Raw genomic sequence first — 13,336 nt, 5'->3', positions numbered from 1 at the left:
ATAGTTGTCTAGATGAATTACTTTTCCAAAGTGTTACAAACTCGATACTTTAATATAACTTAAAATACGATTAAACCGCTTATGTTTTGTCATGATCTCTTTAATAAAAATTCGCTGATGTCATTAAGGCTAGTTTGGGAGTAAAAAACAAATTAATTAATTATCACCTTTCAATTTAATTCGGCAATCGGCAGACAGGTGTAATAGACTCTATGAGCATCATAAAACTAATTATTTAATTACCACTCTTTACATCAGATATGGTAAATATGCGGTAGAAAGATAAATAGTGGTCAGCTAAGAAATATTTCTTTACGGGTATTGTCAGTTTGTTTTTTTTCATTTGCTAATCTCTTTTATACGACTTAGCGTCCAGTCGCTATTTTGTAGGCAGACGACGATATTAACAACTTGTATTCAAAGTATACAGTGTCTGCGCATGAATGACCTAATATTATCCGATAGCTCCTCCCGTTCTCACGTTTCATTTGACAACGTCATTTCATGTGTAAGCGAGCTCAATGTTGATTGGCCAGCCACCATGCGCACTTCAATAAAAATAAGGTCAAGCGATATCTCATAATCGGGTACAGACCGGGGGCCCGTCTTATCAAAGATAGTACGACATTCTCACCTTACGATGCAATTTTCGAAGCGCCATAAATACTTAACCGTCACTTTAATAATTACTTTTGTTGAACATTTCCATTCATTTTCAAAGAAACTGTCAAATATCCTTTTTATTTGAAACATACAAATCATAATCACGTATATTTTAAAATTACAAAATTCAATCGTAAGTTAACATTGTCGTGCGATCTTTGATAAGACGGACCCCGGGTTTTGTTTACTGTTCGAATTGCGAACACTTTCATTAAAACAAAGAGACAAATATAGAAAACCAGCCTGATATAAATGGCGGATGTTTTCAATAAAATTTTACTAGATTTTCGCATTTTCACAAATAAGATTTTTATTGAGCCAAATTCTCAATATTTTCACAAATGACTCAAATGGCGAACGACAGCGCGATCCCTGTTGCACCCCTTTGATGTAATGGTGTAGTTCAAAATGACTGCCGCGAAGCGAATAACAGCGATTTAGTTGAAAATTTGCACAGGAAAAATGTTGTTCTGCTCTAAAATCGTATATTATACGCACCCCCAACTTGAAGAAAAAAATCGGCAGGTAAAAAAGTGGGTATTATATTCGTAGATTTACGGTATCAAGTTTGGTAATTTTATTAATGTTTAACCCTTAATTCATTAACACAAAAACATACAGGGCAAATGACTTTAAAAAGAAAAAAGAAAAAAAACATGTTCCATCAAAGTTATCAAACTTCAAGTTCTGTTTGCATTTACTCTGGCGATAGTTCATATCCTCCTTTTGCATACTTAAACCTCTTAGACAGACAGACAGATAGACAAAACTTTACATGTTACCAGCTTTTACATATTTAATACTGAAAGATATTTAACCCTTTAGCACTTAGATACGTATTTTCACGCACTTGTAGTCCCTTAGAAAGTTGTATTTAATTAAAAACCTTTCTTACTAGATTAAAGTTTTAAAGGCATCATTTCCAACCCTGTTGAGCAGCAAACAGCATAAAACCTGAACAGACTGCGAGTTTGCACATAGCAATTTTCACTTTGCTTCTAAGTGGTAAAGGGTTAAAACGTTGATTATCAAAATTTTTTTGTTCATGGCAATGCATTTGCAGACTATATAAGCTCTATAACATTGACATGGCACTTGTGAACTAAATAAGCATAAATTCTAATAACATTGACCTGGCACTCAGGAACTAAATTAGCATAAATTATAACATTGACCTGGTACTTGTGAACTAAATTAGCATAAACTATAACATTGACCTGGCACTCGGGAACTAAATTAGCGTAAATTATAACATTGACCTGGCACTCAGGAACTTAATTAGCATAAATTATAACATTGACCTGGCACTCATGAACTTCATTAGCATAAATTATAACATTGACCTGGCACTCATGAACTTAATTAGCATAAATTATAAGCTTGATTGTTTCCAATACTTGTGTACGGTTTGGTTTATGCACTTTTTCACAAGTTTAACAATTCAATAACAGTATGTGTAGAGAGGAACGCTTCAATTGATTTTACAAAGCTTCCAGAACAGAAAGAGATATATTCTATGTAAAGTTAGTTTAATAAATTCATGCGTCAGTGCCCTGATCATTTTTGCAAGCTTTATAACCGATAAAGATCAAATAAGCGTTGTTCTGGAGAATCAGGGCCAAATGCATGTATTGTCATCCCTGATTAACCTTTGATGTCTGCACTGGCTGAACAGGGACGACAATTTCTGCTTGTATGGAATTTTTCATTTAAAGGAAGCCTCTTCTTAATGGAAATCCAGTGTAGGTCTGATTGTCATCCAGTGTAGGTCTGATTGTCATCCAGTGTAGGTCTGATTGTCATCCAGTGTAGGTCTGATTGTCATCCAGTGTAGGTCTGATTGTCATCCCTGATTAATCCAGTGTAGGTCTGATTGTCATCCCTGATGGAAATCCAGTGTAGGTCTGATTGTCATCCCTGATTAATGGAAATCCAGTGTAGGTCTGATTGTCATCCCTGAAATCCAGTGTAGGTCTGATTGTCATCCCTGAAATCCAGTGTAGGTCTGATTGTCATCCCTGAAATCCAGTGTAGGTCTGATTGTCATCCAGTGTAGGTCTGATTGTCATCCCTGATTAATTATTGGAAATCCAGTGTAGGTCTGATTGTCATCCCTGATTAATTATTGGAAATCCAGTGTAGGTCTGATTGTCATCCCTGATTAATTATTTTCCTGTGTTGTGCAGAATTGATCCCCTGGCTGAGATCAAGCAGGACATGCCAGACTTTGGTGGGGACGGTGAGCGTGCGTTCTTCAGCCCCGAGAGCGTCCTCAAGCAGATGAACTCAGGCCTGCGACCCCAGGGTGGGCCCCTGGGTGGGGACCCCTCACCCGTGGAGAGCCTGGACTACCGGTTCAGCATCAGTCAGCTGCCCAGCTGGGCTAAGAAACAGGTACGGGACTTGAACTTGAGCTGGCTCTGGGAAAATGGAGATTATTGAATGCAAGTAAAGAGCCGTTGCAGATTAGCCTGTGCAGGCCAAGTAAAGAGCCGTTTCAGATTAGCCTGTGCAGGCCAAGTAAAGAGCTGTTTCAGATTAGCCTGTGCAGGCCAAGTAAAGAGCTGTTTCAGATTAGCCTGTGCAGGCCAAACAGGGTAATCAGGAACTACTTTTTCGTCTTGTATGGATTTTTTGTTTAAAGGAAGTCTCTTCAAAAAGAAAATCCAGTCTATTGGGAAAATAATTTCCTTGATAAGCCTGTGCAAACTGCACAGAAAATGATAAGCCTGTGCAAACTGCACAGACTACTCTTAGAGAACACTTTATGCATATGAGTTAAACCCTATTTTTTGAGTCAGAGATGCTCACTTGTATTGTTTGTAAGCAGTAATGAAACTCTGTCACAGAGCTTACAAGCTTAAAGGTTTAAATTCAATATCATAATGTTTTTGTTTGTTCTGCTTTATATAGCTTCTATACAAATATCATATTCTAATATGTTTAAATTTGCTTGCCAGGGGGTTTAACTGCAATGCAAACATTTGCAGATGCATGCATAATTAAACACACATAAGTTGCATGTGATGCTCTACAGCATTACAATTATATTCTAAAAGAAATATCCCCCTGCTTTTATCCCTTCAATATTTACAGCTGGGAGAAGCAGATGTGCCCAGCAAGCCGTTGACAGCAGACGACAACACAGCAGACGCTGATCGGGAGGGCCCGGTCCAGGCCACCAGGCGGAGATGGGCCCCTCAGAGAGAGGTCCAGAACCTCGTGTTGAAACACCAGGACGGCAAGTCCGTCTGCCTCGCAGAAGGTACCTTATCATGTTTCAAATCTGTAAAACACATACAGGTCTATCAATGAGATATATTTTGCAGAAAATCAGATCTGTAGCTCCCCTTTTTTACAATCCCATAATATTTTACAAGATGGACCTTTTTTCGGCATAGAATGTTGTTGATATATGTCATAAAGAAAATTTTTAAAGCATGAGTTCTAATTGTTTAATTTAAACAACCAACCAAATGTGATTCATCATGACAAAAGCCAAGCCACTAGACTTGCACATACTCTTGGAACAAGCAACTAGCCCATTTGTACATTGGTTTGGCGTTGAGAGTCAACACGGTTAATTTTTGTTACATGTCTGCATTAAGGCTGTAATCAAGATAAAAAAAAAAAATTCCAAGTTTATTTGTTCACAAAAGAAAGCTCATGTACTTTGTATGAACCAATTTTTCATTGTTCCTGAAGTGCAAATGTAAGTTTAGGGTTTCTCCATTTGGTGTTTTCTGGTTTCATGCACATAAGTGTTTTTAAACTTTTAACAGTGTTATCGCTGTGCCTTGTCAATATTAAGTTTTGAGTAGAATTTTTGTTCTGTATTCATAGTGTGATAAATTATTGTTGCTTATTTGATGAGTGTTCAAATTCATTCATGAAATATCTGTTCATCACGTGGTTAGTCGATTGGCTTGACATGGAAATACATCAGAAATATATGACACCGTTTAAAGTTTCTGTATATGATTAGATTTGAAGATTATATTCTTAAACCAACACTTCAATATTGATTAGAAACGGTCAATCAAATATATTAAAACTATTAATAATGCCTTAAGTTAAATGTTATTTGCTGTAATTAAATTCATGATGACCGAGATATTTAAAAGACTACGCCAATGCTGATATGTTTGCTTGTATTTGATGTAGAACCAAAAATTGTGTCTGTGTCATATGCACAAATCTGCGCAGAAAATATGGGAGTTCACAACAGTGTACATTGTTCATTTCTATCATACATAAGTGTGTTGAATTTTTTACTGTACAAATGAACACATTGTATAAAGCTTGTATAATGTTAATGTTCTGGTACCATTTCTATTTTGTTATGCATCTGTTTTATCTTTTTTTTAAACTGCGGATTTTACATAGCTGTATTTATATAAATCAGCAAAATTTATTTGATATGTACTTATAGCAAAACATAATAGAAGTACTGGTTTTATCTATATACTGTTAATAAATCATCATGGCAATATTTTTGGAAATTTCAGAAAGAAATCAATCACTATTAATTCATTCAGGAACAAATAATTTATTCTAAAAATAGACATCATTCGTATTGTTGGGTATTAAAATACAGGCAGCATTTATAGTTTTTAGCTTGGCTGTTTTCGGAGAAAACCCGTCGTATTGTCATAGCCAGCTTATTGTCCGCCGTAGGCGTCGTGCTAAAACCTTAACATTGGCTCTAAAATCAAAGTGCTTCCACCTACAACTTTGAAACTTCATATGTAGATGCACCTTGATGAGTTCTACATGCCACACCCAATTTTGGGCCACTAGGTCAAAGGTCAAGGTCACTTTGACCTAAAAAAAAAATTAAAAAAAATTCTGACAAGCTTTAGGAGCCGAGCGTTGGCACCCATTATGCGGTGCTCTTGTTTGTATGACTGTTCATCCAAACTTCCATGATCCTAGAAAGGTCGGGTTGTTTTTATGCCCCTGAAGGGTGGCATATAGTTTTTGAACTGTCGGTCAGTCCGAAAACTTTAACATTGGTCATAACTTTTGCAATTTTTAAGATAGCAACGTGATATGCGGCATGAATGTGTATCTCATGGAGCTGCACATTTTGAGTGGTTAAAGGTCGAAGTTGTCCTTGAAGGTCAAAGGTCAAATATATTGCGTCTGTCCAAAAACTAACATTGGTCATAACTTTTGCAATATTGAAGATAACAACGTGATATTTGGCATGCATGTGTATCTCATGGAGCGGACATTTTGTGTGGTGAGGTCAAGGTCATCCTTCAAGGTCAAAGGTCAAATATATGACTTCAAAGCGGCGCAGAAGAGGGCATTGTGTTTCTGACAAACACATCTCTTGTTCTAAATTGTTTTACAAAGTTTATATTTGCAATTCCCTCTGATTGCTAAAAATGTGAATTCTGAAATTTTCAAACACATTGAAGGACAAAAATGTCCACTAACAGGCTTTTTAGCTCACCTGATTGCTCAGATGAGCTTTTCTGACCGGTCTTTGTCCGTCGTATGTCCGTCCGTCCGTCCGTCCGTCCGTAAACATTTGCTCGTAAACACTCTAGAGGCCACATTTCTTGTCATATCTTCATGAAACTTGGTCAAAAGCTTTGCCCCAATAAAATCTCGGCCGAGTTCGACTGGGTTGTGCCAGGTCAAAAACTAGGTCACTAGGTCAAAAAAAAAGAAAAAACTTGTAAACACTGTAGAAGTCACATTTCATGCCCAATCTTCATGTAACTTTGTCAAAATGTTTGTGTTAATGATATGTTTGTTGAGTTCAAAAGTGGTTCCGGTCCGTTGAAAAACATGGCCGCCAGTGGGCGGGGCAGTTTTCCTTATTTGGCTATAGAGAAACCTTGTTAACACTCTAGAAGTCACAATTTTTGCCCAATCATCATGAAAGTTGGTCAAAACATTGGTTTTATTGATATTTCGGACGAGTTCGAAAATTGTCCAGATCGGTGAAAAAAACATGGCCGCCAGTGGGCGGGGCATTTTTCTCTATATCAATATAGTGAAAACATGTGAACACTCTAGAAGCCACATTTTTGGCCCAATTTTCATGAAATTTGGTCAGAACATTTGTTTTCTTGATATGAGAGTTGAGTTAGAAAATGGTTCCGGTCAGTTGAATAACATGACTGCCAGGGGGGGGGGGGGGCAGTTTTCCTTAATTGGCTTTAGAGAAACCTTGTAAACACTATAGAAGTCACAAGTTTTGCCCAATCATCATGAAAGTTGGTCAAAACATTGGTTTTATTGATATCTTGGATGAGTTCGAAAATGGTCCAGATTGATGAAAAAAACATGGCAACCAGTGGGCAGGGCATTTTTCTCTATATGTATATAGTGAAAACATGTGAACACTCTAGAAGTCACATTTTTAGCCCAATTTTCATGAAATTTGGTCAGAACATTTGTTTCCTTGATATGAGAGTTGAGTTCGAAAATGGTTCCGGTCAGTTGAATAACATGGCTGCCCGGGGGGGGGGGGGGGGGTGAGTTTTCTTATATTTATATAGTAAAAAAAGCTTGTGAACACTCTAGAAGTCACATTTTTTGCCCAATCATCATGAAACTTGGTGAAAAGATTGGTTTTATATATATCACATAATTAATGCCATAATTATTGCCCTAAGATTGTCCAAATTTTCATTATATTATACAAAATCCTTGTAAACACTTTAGAGGTGACAATTTTGTTTCAGATTTTATGAATCTTGGTCATAATATTCATTTTTTGTAAGCAAAGTTTGATGTTTGGTAAGGGGGGTCAACTCAAAATATAGGTCACCAGGTCAAATCTTACAAAAATAAAATCACTCCATATGCCAGAGTTTTGGTTCAATAAGGATGAAACTTGACCAGGATGTTTGTCTGGACAATATTTAGGTCAAGTATGAGGTTTGGTAAAGATTGAATGAACCGACTCCTCTCAGGTGAGCAAACTAGGGCCATCTTGGCCCTCTTGTTTCAATGTAGTGTGGATGACATTTCTGCTTGTTGGTGAAAATGTGTTCCAGTTATCTTGGCGCTGAAAAATGTTGATTGTTTGATCTCGACTTTGTGCTTCAAGTTCATGTAGCTCGGACCCATGCAGTTAAGCCTCATTATCACCTGATCTCACTTCATGGCTGTGATTAGCACTAATTATGGATTTCTTAATGAGTTTTATAACGTTTAAATACCATAATTACCTGCTTAAGCTTTTAAATGGTCCTCAGAACTGACACTTCTTTTATGTTAAGGGCAAAGATTTGCTAAAATAAGCAAAGATTTGTGATTAAGAAGTTAATGAAATCAACGAAGGTAGTCATGTGGAAGTACTTTTGACAGGTTTTGTACGCAAGAGATTGTGTGAACCCAAGACATGTCCTTGTGTTTTCATCGTCTCTTAATTGGTTCAATACTGTCTGATTCATGAAATAAGATATTTGTGCAGTTAAGTTCCAGTTTCCTTTAAGATTATTACAGTCAAGCCTGTCTTTTGAGACTGCGGATAGTTGATTTTAAAATGGTCGCATAACACATATGGTATCTTCAAATGACCTTATAATGCAAGGTCAAACGTAAATGTCAAAAGTCATAATACAGTACTCTGTGTCCAGCTCGGCATGTGGGTAGATTAATCACGGTTGTTGTTAATCAACCAGTTGTTTACAATCCTTAAAGCAAAGATCATATCTCACTGGTGATGCAGATCACATTTACCCATTTATGCCTGGTGAACTTTCCCATCCTTCTAAATTGGATCAATTCATTTCCAAAATTAGGGATTTCTAGTAAACTTATTTCTATATTTAGAATATTTCTTACAGAAATTCCTTAAAGCAAACAGCGCAGACCCTGATGAGACGCCGCATCATGCGGCGTCTCATCTGGGTCTGCGCTGTTTGCCAAGGCCTTTTTTCTAGACGCTAGGCATAAATGGGTTAATCACATTATTACGTATAGGATCAATGATTTAAGCTAACTTTTGTTTAATTCAGAGACATTGACAAAACCAAGCCTTTATCACTGCAAACTGTATTTGTGAATATTTCAACCACTTTAATTTTGTTATGTATCCAAACATTAAAAAGATGTTGTATTTTATGATGAAGTAGTGCTATGTTCATTGACAATTATTTTTTTAATCAGTTGACAAACCTAGTGTGATGACGCTGTTAAATGTGAAAATACAAGCTTAAAATTCTCATTATTGCAATAATTGGTTCAATATTTTCAAATAGCCTTAAACGGTCTTATTTTTCTATTGCCTTGCTTCAATTTAATTTATTAATTAAATTCAACAATCCGCTTATGGAGAAAAGCAGAAAAATATTTGATATGAAGATTTGTATCAGAATGTTTCCACATGGTCTCAGAACATGTGAATTAGATTAAAAATTCCGTAATATTACCACTCATGGCCTCAATACATGTGAATATCATTAAACAAGTCACTCCGATTACCAGAAATTAATATGTTTAACAAATAACACAACCCGTTAAAGGATTAAGAAGGTGTTTGTGGTAAGCTGTTATTGTATATTTGACAGATTAGTCTGTTATAAGCCGATAATGGTCGGTGAAGTGACCCTTTCCAATACTTAAGTGGGTTGTTGACAAGTGCATAAGTGTGAGTCTAAGTATGCTTATGTTTTCCACCAACCCTGACTTTATAGCATGAATTACATTTACTCTTTGCATGCTGGGAAATTTGTCGTCTGCTAAAATGTCGTCTGCTGAATTTCTAAAATTAGCATTTTCTTCGATTTTTTTCAAAGAATATTATCAGAATAGCAAACAGTTTGGATCCTGATGAGACGCCACGTTCTGTGGCGTCTCATCTGGATCCAAACTGTTTGCAAAGGCCTTCAAAATTCGGTTCCCGCACTGAAAGGGTTAACTGATTTGTTTAACCCTTTACCACTTAGATACGTATTTGGACACATGTGCAGTCCCTTAGAAAGTTAAATTTAATAAAAGGCCTTTCTAACTAGATTAAAGTTTTAAAAGTTTCAGTTCCAACCCTTGGATACTGATGAACAGCAAACAGCATAAAACCTGAAAAGTCTGCAAGTTTCTCGCAGGATGTTCTGGTTTTATGCTGCGTGCACCTAGCCATTTTCACTTTGCTTCTAAGTGGGAAAGGGTTTACATATTCAACAGTATGTGTATAAACATCCCATTTTTTACAAATACATATTTATGGCTTATATTTTTCTGATTCTTTATACATCATTTGGTCATATCTTACATGCCATAAATTTTCAGACCAATTCAAGGACATTGAGCTCAATTTTCTGGGACATTTGCCGATTTTCCGGGACATGTATACATATAGCGATATATATATATAGACATATACCGGTATGCATTTTTGGTACGCATTTTTTTCACATCGTAAATTGTGTACATTACTAATAAATATGTTGTTAGCATCTAAAACGATTTTATGCATCGTTGATTATCACAGAATTCTTCAGATGTGTGAACAACTCCTTTGCCCTTACGCAGAGGGAAATTATAATGTAGTATATTAAAGCCAATTAGCAACCCTACTAAACAATGCCGTCTTTTCAGTTTGACTGCGAACGTGAGACAACCGATATGATAACAGGACCCCTGTTAATTGATCGATTTTGACACGTAGCATAGTCACCTTTTCGGGTAGGCATTGCCATGCAGACGCTGCAGATTAGTGGGAACACAGATTCGAGGTGCAGTTAAGCCTAAGATAAGGTTCATGTATATATGGATTTTGTAAAATCTGGGACATTTGACAGATTTCCTGGACTGCAGGACACATTCTTCATTTACGGGACTATCCTGGACAATCCGGGATGTATGGCATGTATGGGTCATATCCATAGGAGTAAAAAATGTATATTTTTTCACAACTCAAGTCCAACTTTTTATGCCCCCCAGTAGGGGGCATTGTGTTTCTGACAAACACATCTCTTGTTTTCCCTATTAACATTTACTTAACACTAAAACTCCCAAGTTGAAGAGGATTTTTTGTAATCCCAATATGATGGGAAAAGCCCTGAACTATGTCTCGTGTCTCACTTGACCCGATTCAAAATCATTATTGTTATGGTCGGATGACTGTGCATTGATTCAAAGTGCTCAAGTCTAAGTAATTGTATTCAATGCCAATCCAGCCTCCAATGTCAACTATTTCTTCAACTATTTTCCCGCACTGTTGGGTGGATAATAAACAGAACATGAATATTCTTGTCCTGTTTCATTACCAAAGTTTGTCTAGTGAATGCAATGTTGTAAAAAAATGTAGCTGAATTTTCAGCAAAAGTTAAAATTAAAATTGTTTGTGATCATTGACTGCACTTATTTACAGTTTTCACTAAAAAAAATATTTTAAAAACTCATTAAATTCCTTTACATCTGTTTTAATTTGTAACAAACAATATGCCATTCGATTTGGCAGTTTTTCTTGTAGAAAATAAACAAGGGCTGTTTGTAAAACATGCATGCCCCCCATATGGCTGTCAGTTGTAGTGGCAGCCATTGTGTGAATACGTTTTTTGTCACTGTTATTTTGACCTTTGACCTAGTAACCTAAAAATCAATAGGGGTCATCTGCCAGTCATGATCAATGTACCTATGAAGTTTCATGATCCTAGGCCTAATTATTCTTGATTTATCATCAGGAAATCATTTTACTGTTTCGAGTCACTATGACCTTGACCTTTGACCTAGTGACCTGAAAATTGATAGGGGTCATCTGCCAGTCATTATCAATGTACCTATGAAGTTTCATGATCCTTGGCGTAAGCATTCTTGAGTTATAATCCGGAAACCATATTACTATTTCGACTCACTGTGTCCTTGACCTAGTGACCTGAAAATCAATAGGGGTAATCTGCCAGTCATGATCAATGTACCTATGAAGTTTCATGATCCTAGGCCTAAGCATTCTTGAGTTATTATCCGGAAACCATTTTACTATTTCGAGTCACTGTGACCTTGACCTTTGACCTAGTGACCTGAAAATCAATAGCTGTCATCTGCCTGTCATGATCAATGTACCTATGAAGTTTCATGATCCTAGGCCTAAGCGTTCTTGAGTTATCATCCGGAAACCATCTGGTGGACGGACGGACCAACCGACCAACATGTGCAAAATAATATACCCCCTCTTCTTCAAAGGGCGGCATAATAAACAGTTTTGCATCAGTAAGGTTAAACAATTAATAAAGTCATAGAATATTGACTTGCAGGTGAAAACTGTTGAACAAAAGGAGCTGAAAGTGATAGAAAGTCAAATAAAAAAAATCAAGGGGCATTACTCTGCTGTTCCATGGCAGTGACATTTTTGGTCAATCAAAGTTTGCTTAGAGACTATAGCCTTAAACATATAATAAAGTAAGGTTCAGAATGAATTAAAACTGTTTTATTTCCTGAGCGAAATCAGCTTAAATGGCTAATTATAGATAGTTTACTGACCTTTACTCAAAAGTTGAACTTGGATATTACTGCAAACATTTTGATGGTCAATTTAAATCATTCAAGAGGCACAACTCAAAATTAGCTTAGATATCTTGCAAGCAAATGAAAGTGGTCAATTGAATTACCTTTCAAAAGGCTGACAGACATTATAAACCATATACCATGTCCTCATTGATGGGGGTGGGGCATAGTTATTGCTGTACAGGAAACTTTAATAACATCTGAAACTCTGAGCGCTGAACAGTTCTCCTGTTATTTTCAGCCAATTGTTCTAATGTTTCAGGTTACCAAAAGAATATTTTTGTCTTAGTTATATTCCTTGATTTATGCAATTGGACTTCAAAACAGTTACCATTCCCATAATTAATAATGTCTAACATAGTTAATGAAGCTTAAATCTTTACCAAACTTGATTATTTATCTCTTAGGGCAACATTGTTTTGCAAAAACTTTTATTTTGAAAAAAATAAATCAATTTACATGATTGTTTAAAACAGAAAACTGAAATAAATTATGCTTTACTTGTGTATTGTCTTTTTAATATGTTGATTCATTGAAGTCACATTTAAAAAGCATTGTTCACATTCTATATCTGTAAAAAAGGATTGAAAACAAAAATGATCAAGCCTTTGATTGTGTCACCTTCTTGTCAGCTTTCAAGCACAGCTAGAAAGGGAATCAATTGGTCTGTCTATGGATCAACGGCTAACCTGCTATAATCCTCAAGATTTTCTCCCCTAAGCCTTGCCCTATACGCTGCCACTTTATTACTGCTGTTGATCACACAACGCCTAATATTTTACTCTCCACTCTGCAACAGTTTTTACCTAGACCGCTTGATAAGAAGTTATTATTGAAGTTGTAAATTAAATTTTATTATTTAATATTGAAGTTTAAATAAGAATTCATTCTTCAGATGTTTAGTGATTTCTTTTGAACTTTGACAAGTAAATATTTTTAAAGTGTTTATTTATAATTTAGATGTTGTGCTTAAATGTGGACATTATTTTTATTTATTACCGATATGAAACAATTGTGCAAGAGGTACGCATGTTGACACTGATTAAGTGCTGCACTGTTATTATGATGTCATTTACCTTTGTTAAGAAGATTTAAAAGTTTTCATGAACGAATGAGTTTGATTTGTTGTCTAATGAGATTATGATTATAAAATTGCTTTAATAATTATAATCTTCTACTAGGTGTTTGTAGATCAAAGGCT

General features: G+C 36.0%; 1 protein-coding gene across 4 annotated transcripts in view; it reads left to right on the top strand.

Annotated features, from left to right (window-relative positions):
- LOC127874620 (mitogen-activated protein kinase-binding protein 1-like) overlaps positions 1–13,336 on the top strand; it is a 126,120-nt gene that overhangs the window by 66,197 nt on the left and 46,587 nt on the right. For all 4 annotated transcript variants that reach the window (XM_052419073.1, XM_052419072.1, XM_052419071.1 and 1 more), the window contains exons 19-20: positions 2,850–3,057; positions 3,760–3,928. In XM_052419073.1, the coding sequence (XP_052275033.1) occupies positions 2,850–3,057; positions 3,760–3,928 (377 nt within the window). The remainder of the gene's footprint in view (positions 1–2,849; positions 3,058–3,759; positions 3,929–13,336) is intronic.

The sequence above is a fragment of the Dreissena polymorpha genome, chromosome 3 (assembly GCF_020536995.1).
Source record: "Dreissena polymorpha isolate Duluth1 chromosome 3, UMN_Dpol_1.0, whole genome shotgun sequence".
NCBI lineage: Eukaryota > Metazoa > Mollusca > Bivalvia > Myida > Dreissenidae > Dreissena > Dreissena polymorpha.
The sequence above is the reverse complement of the archived record's forward strand: the minus strand, read 5'-3'. Positions and strand labels throughout refer to the sequence as shown.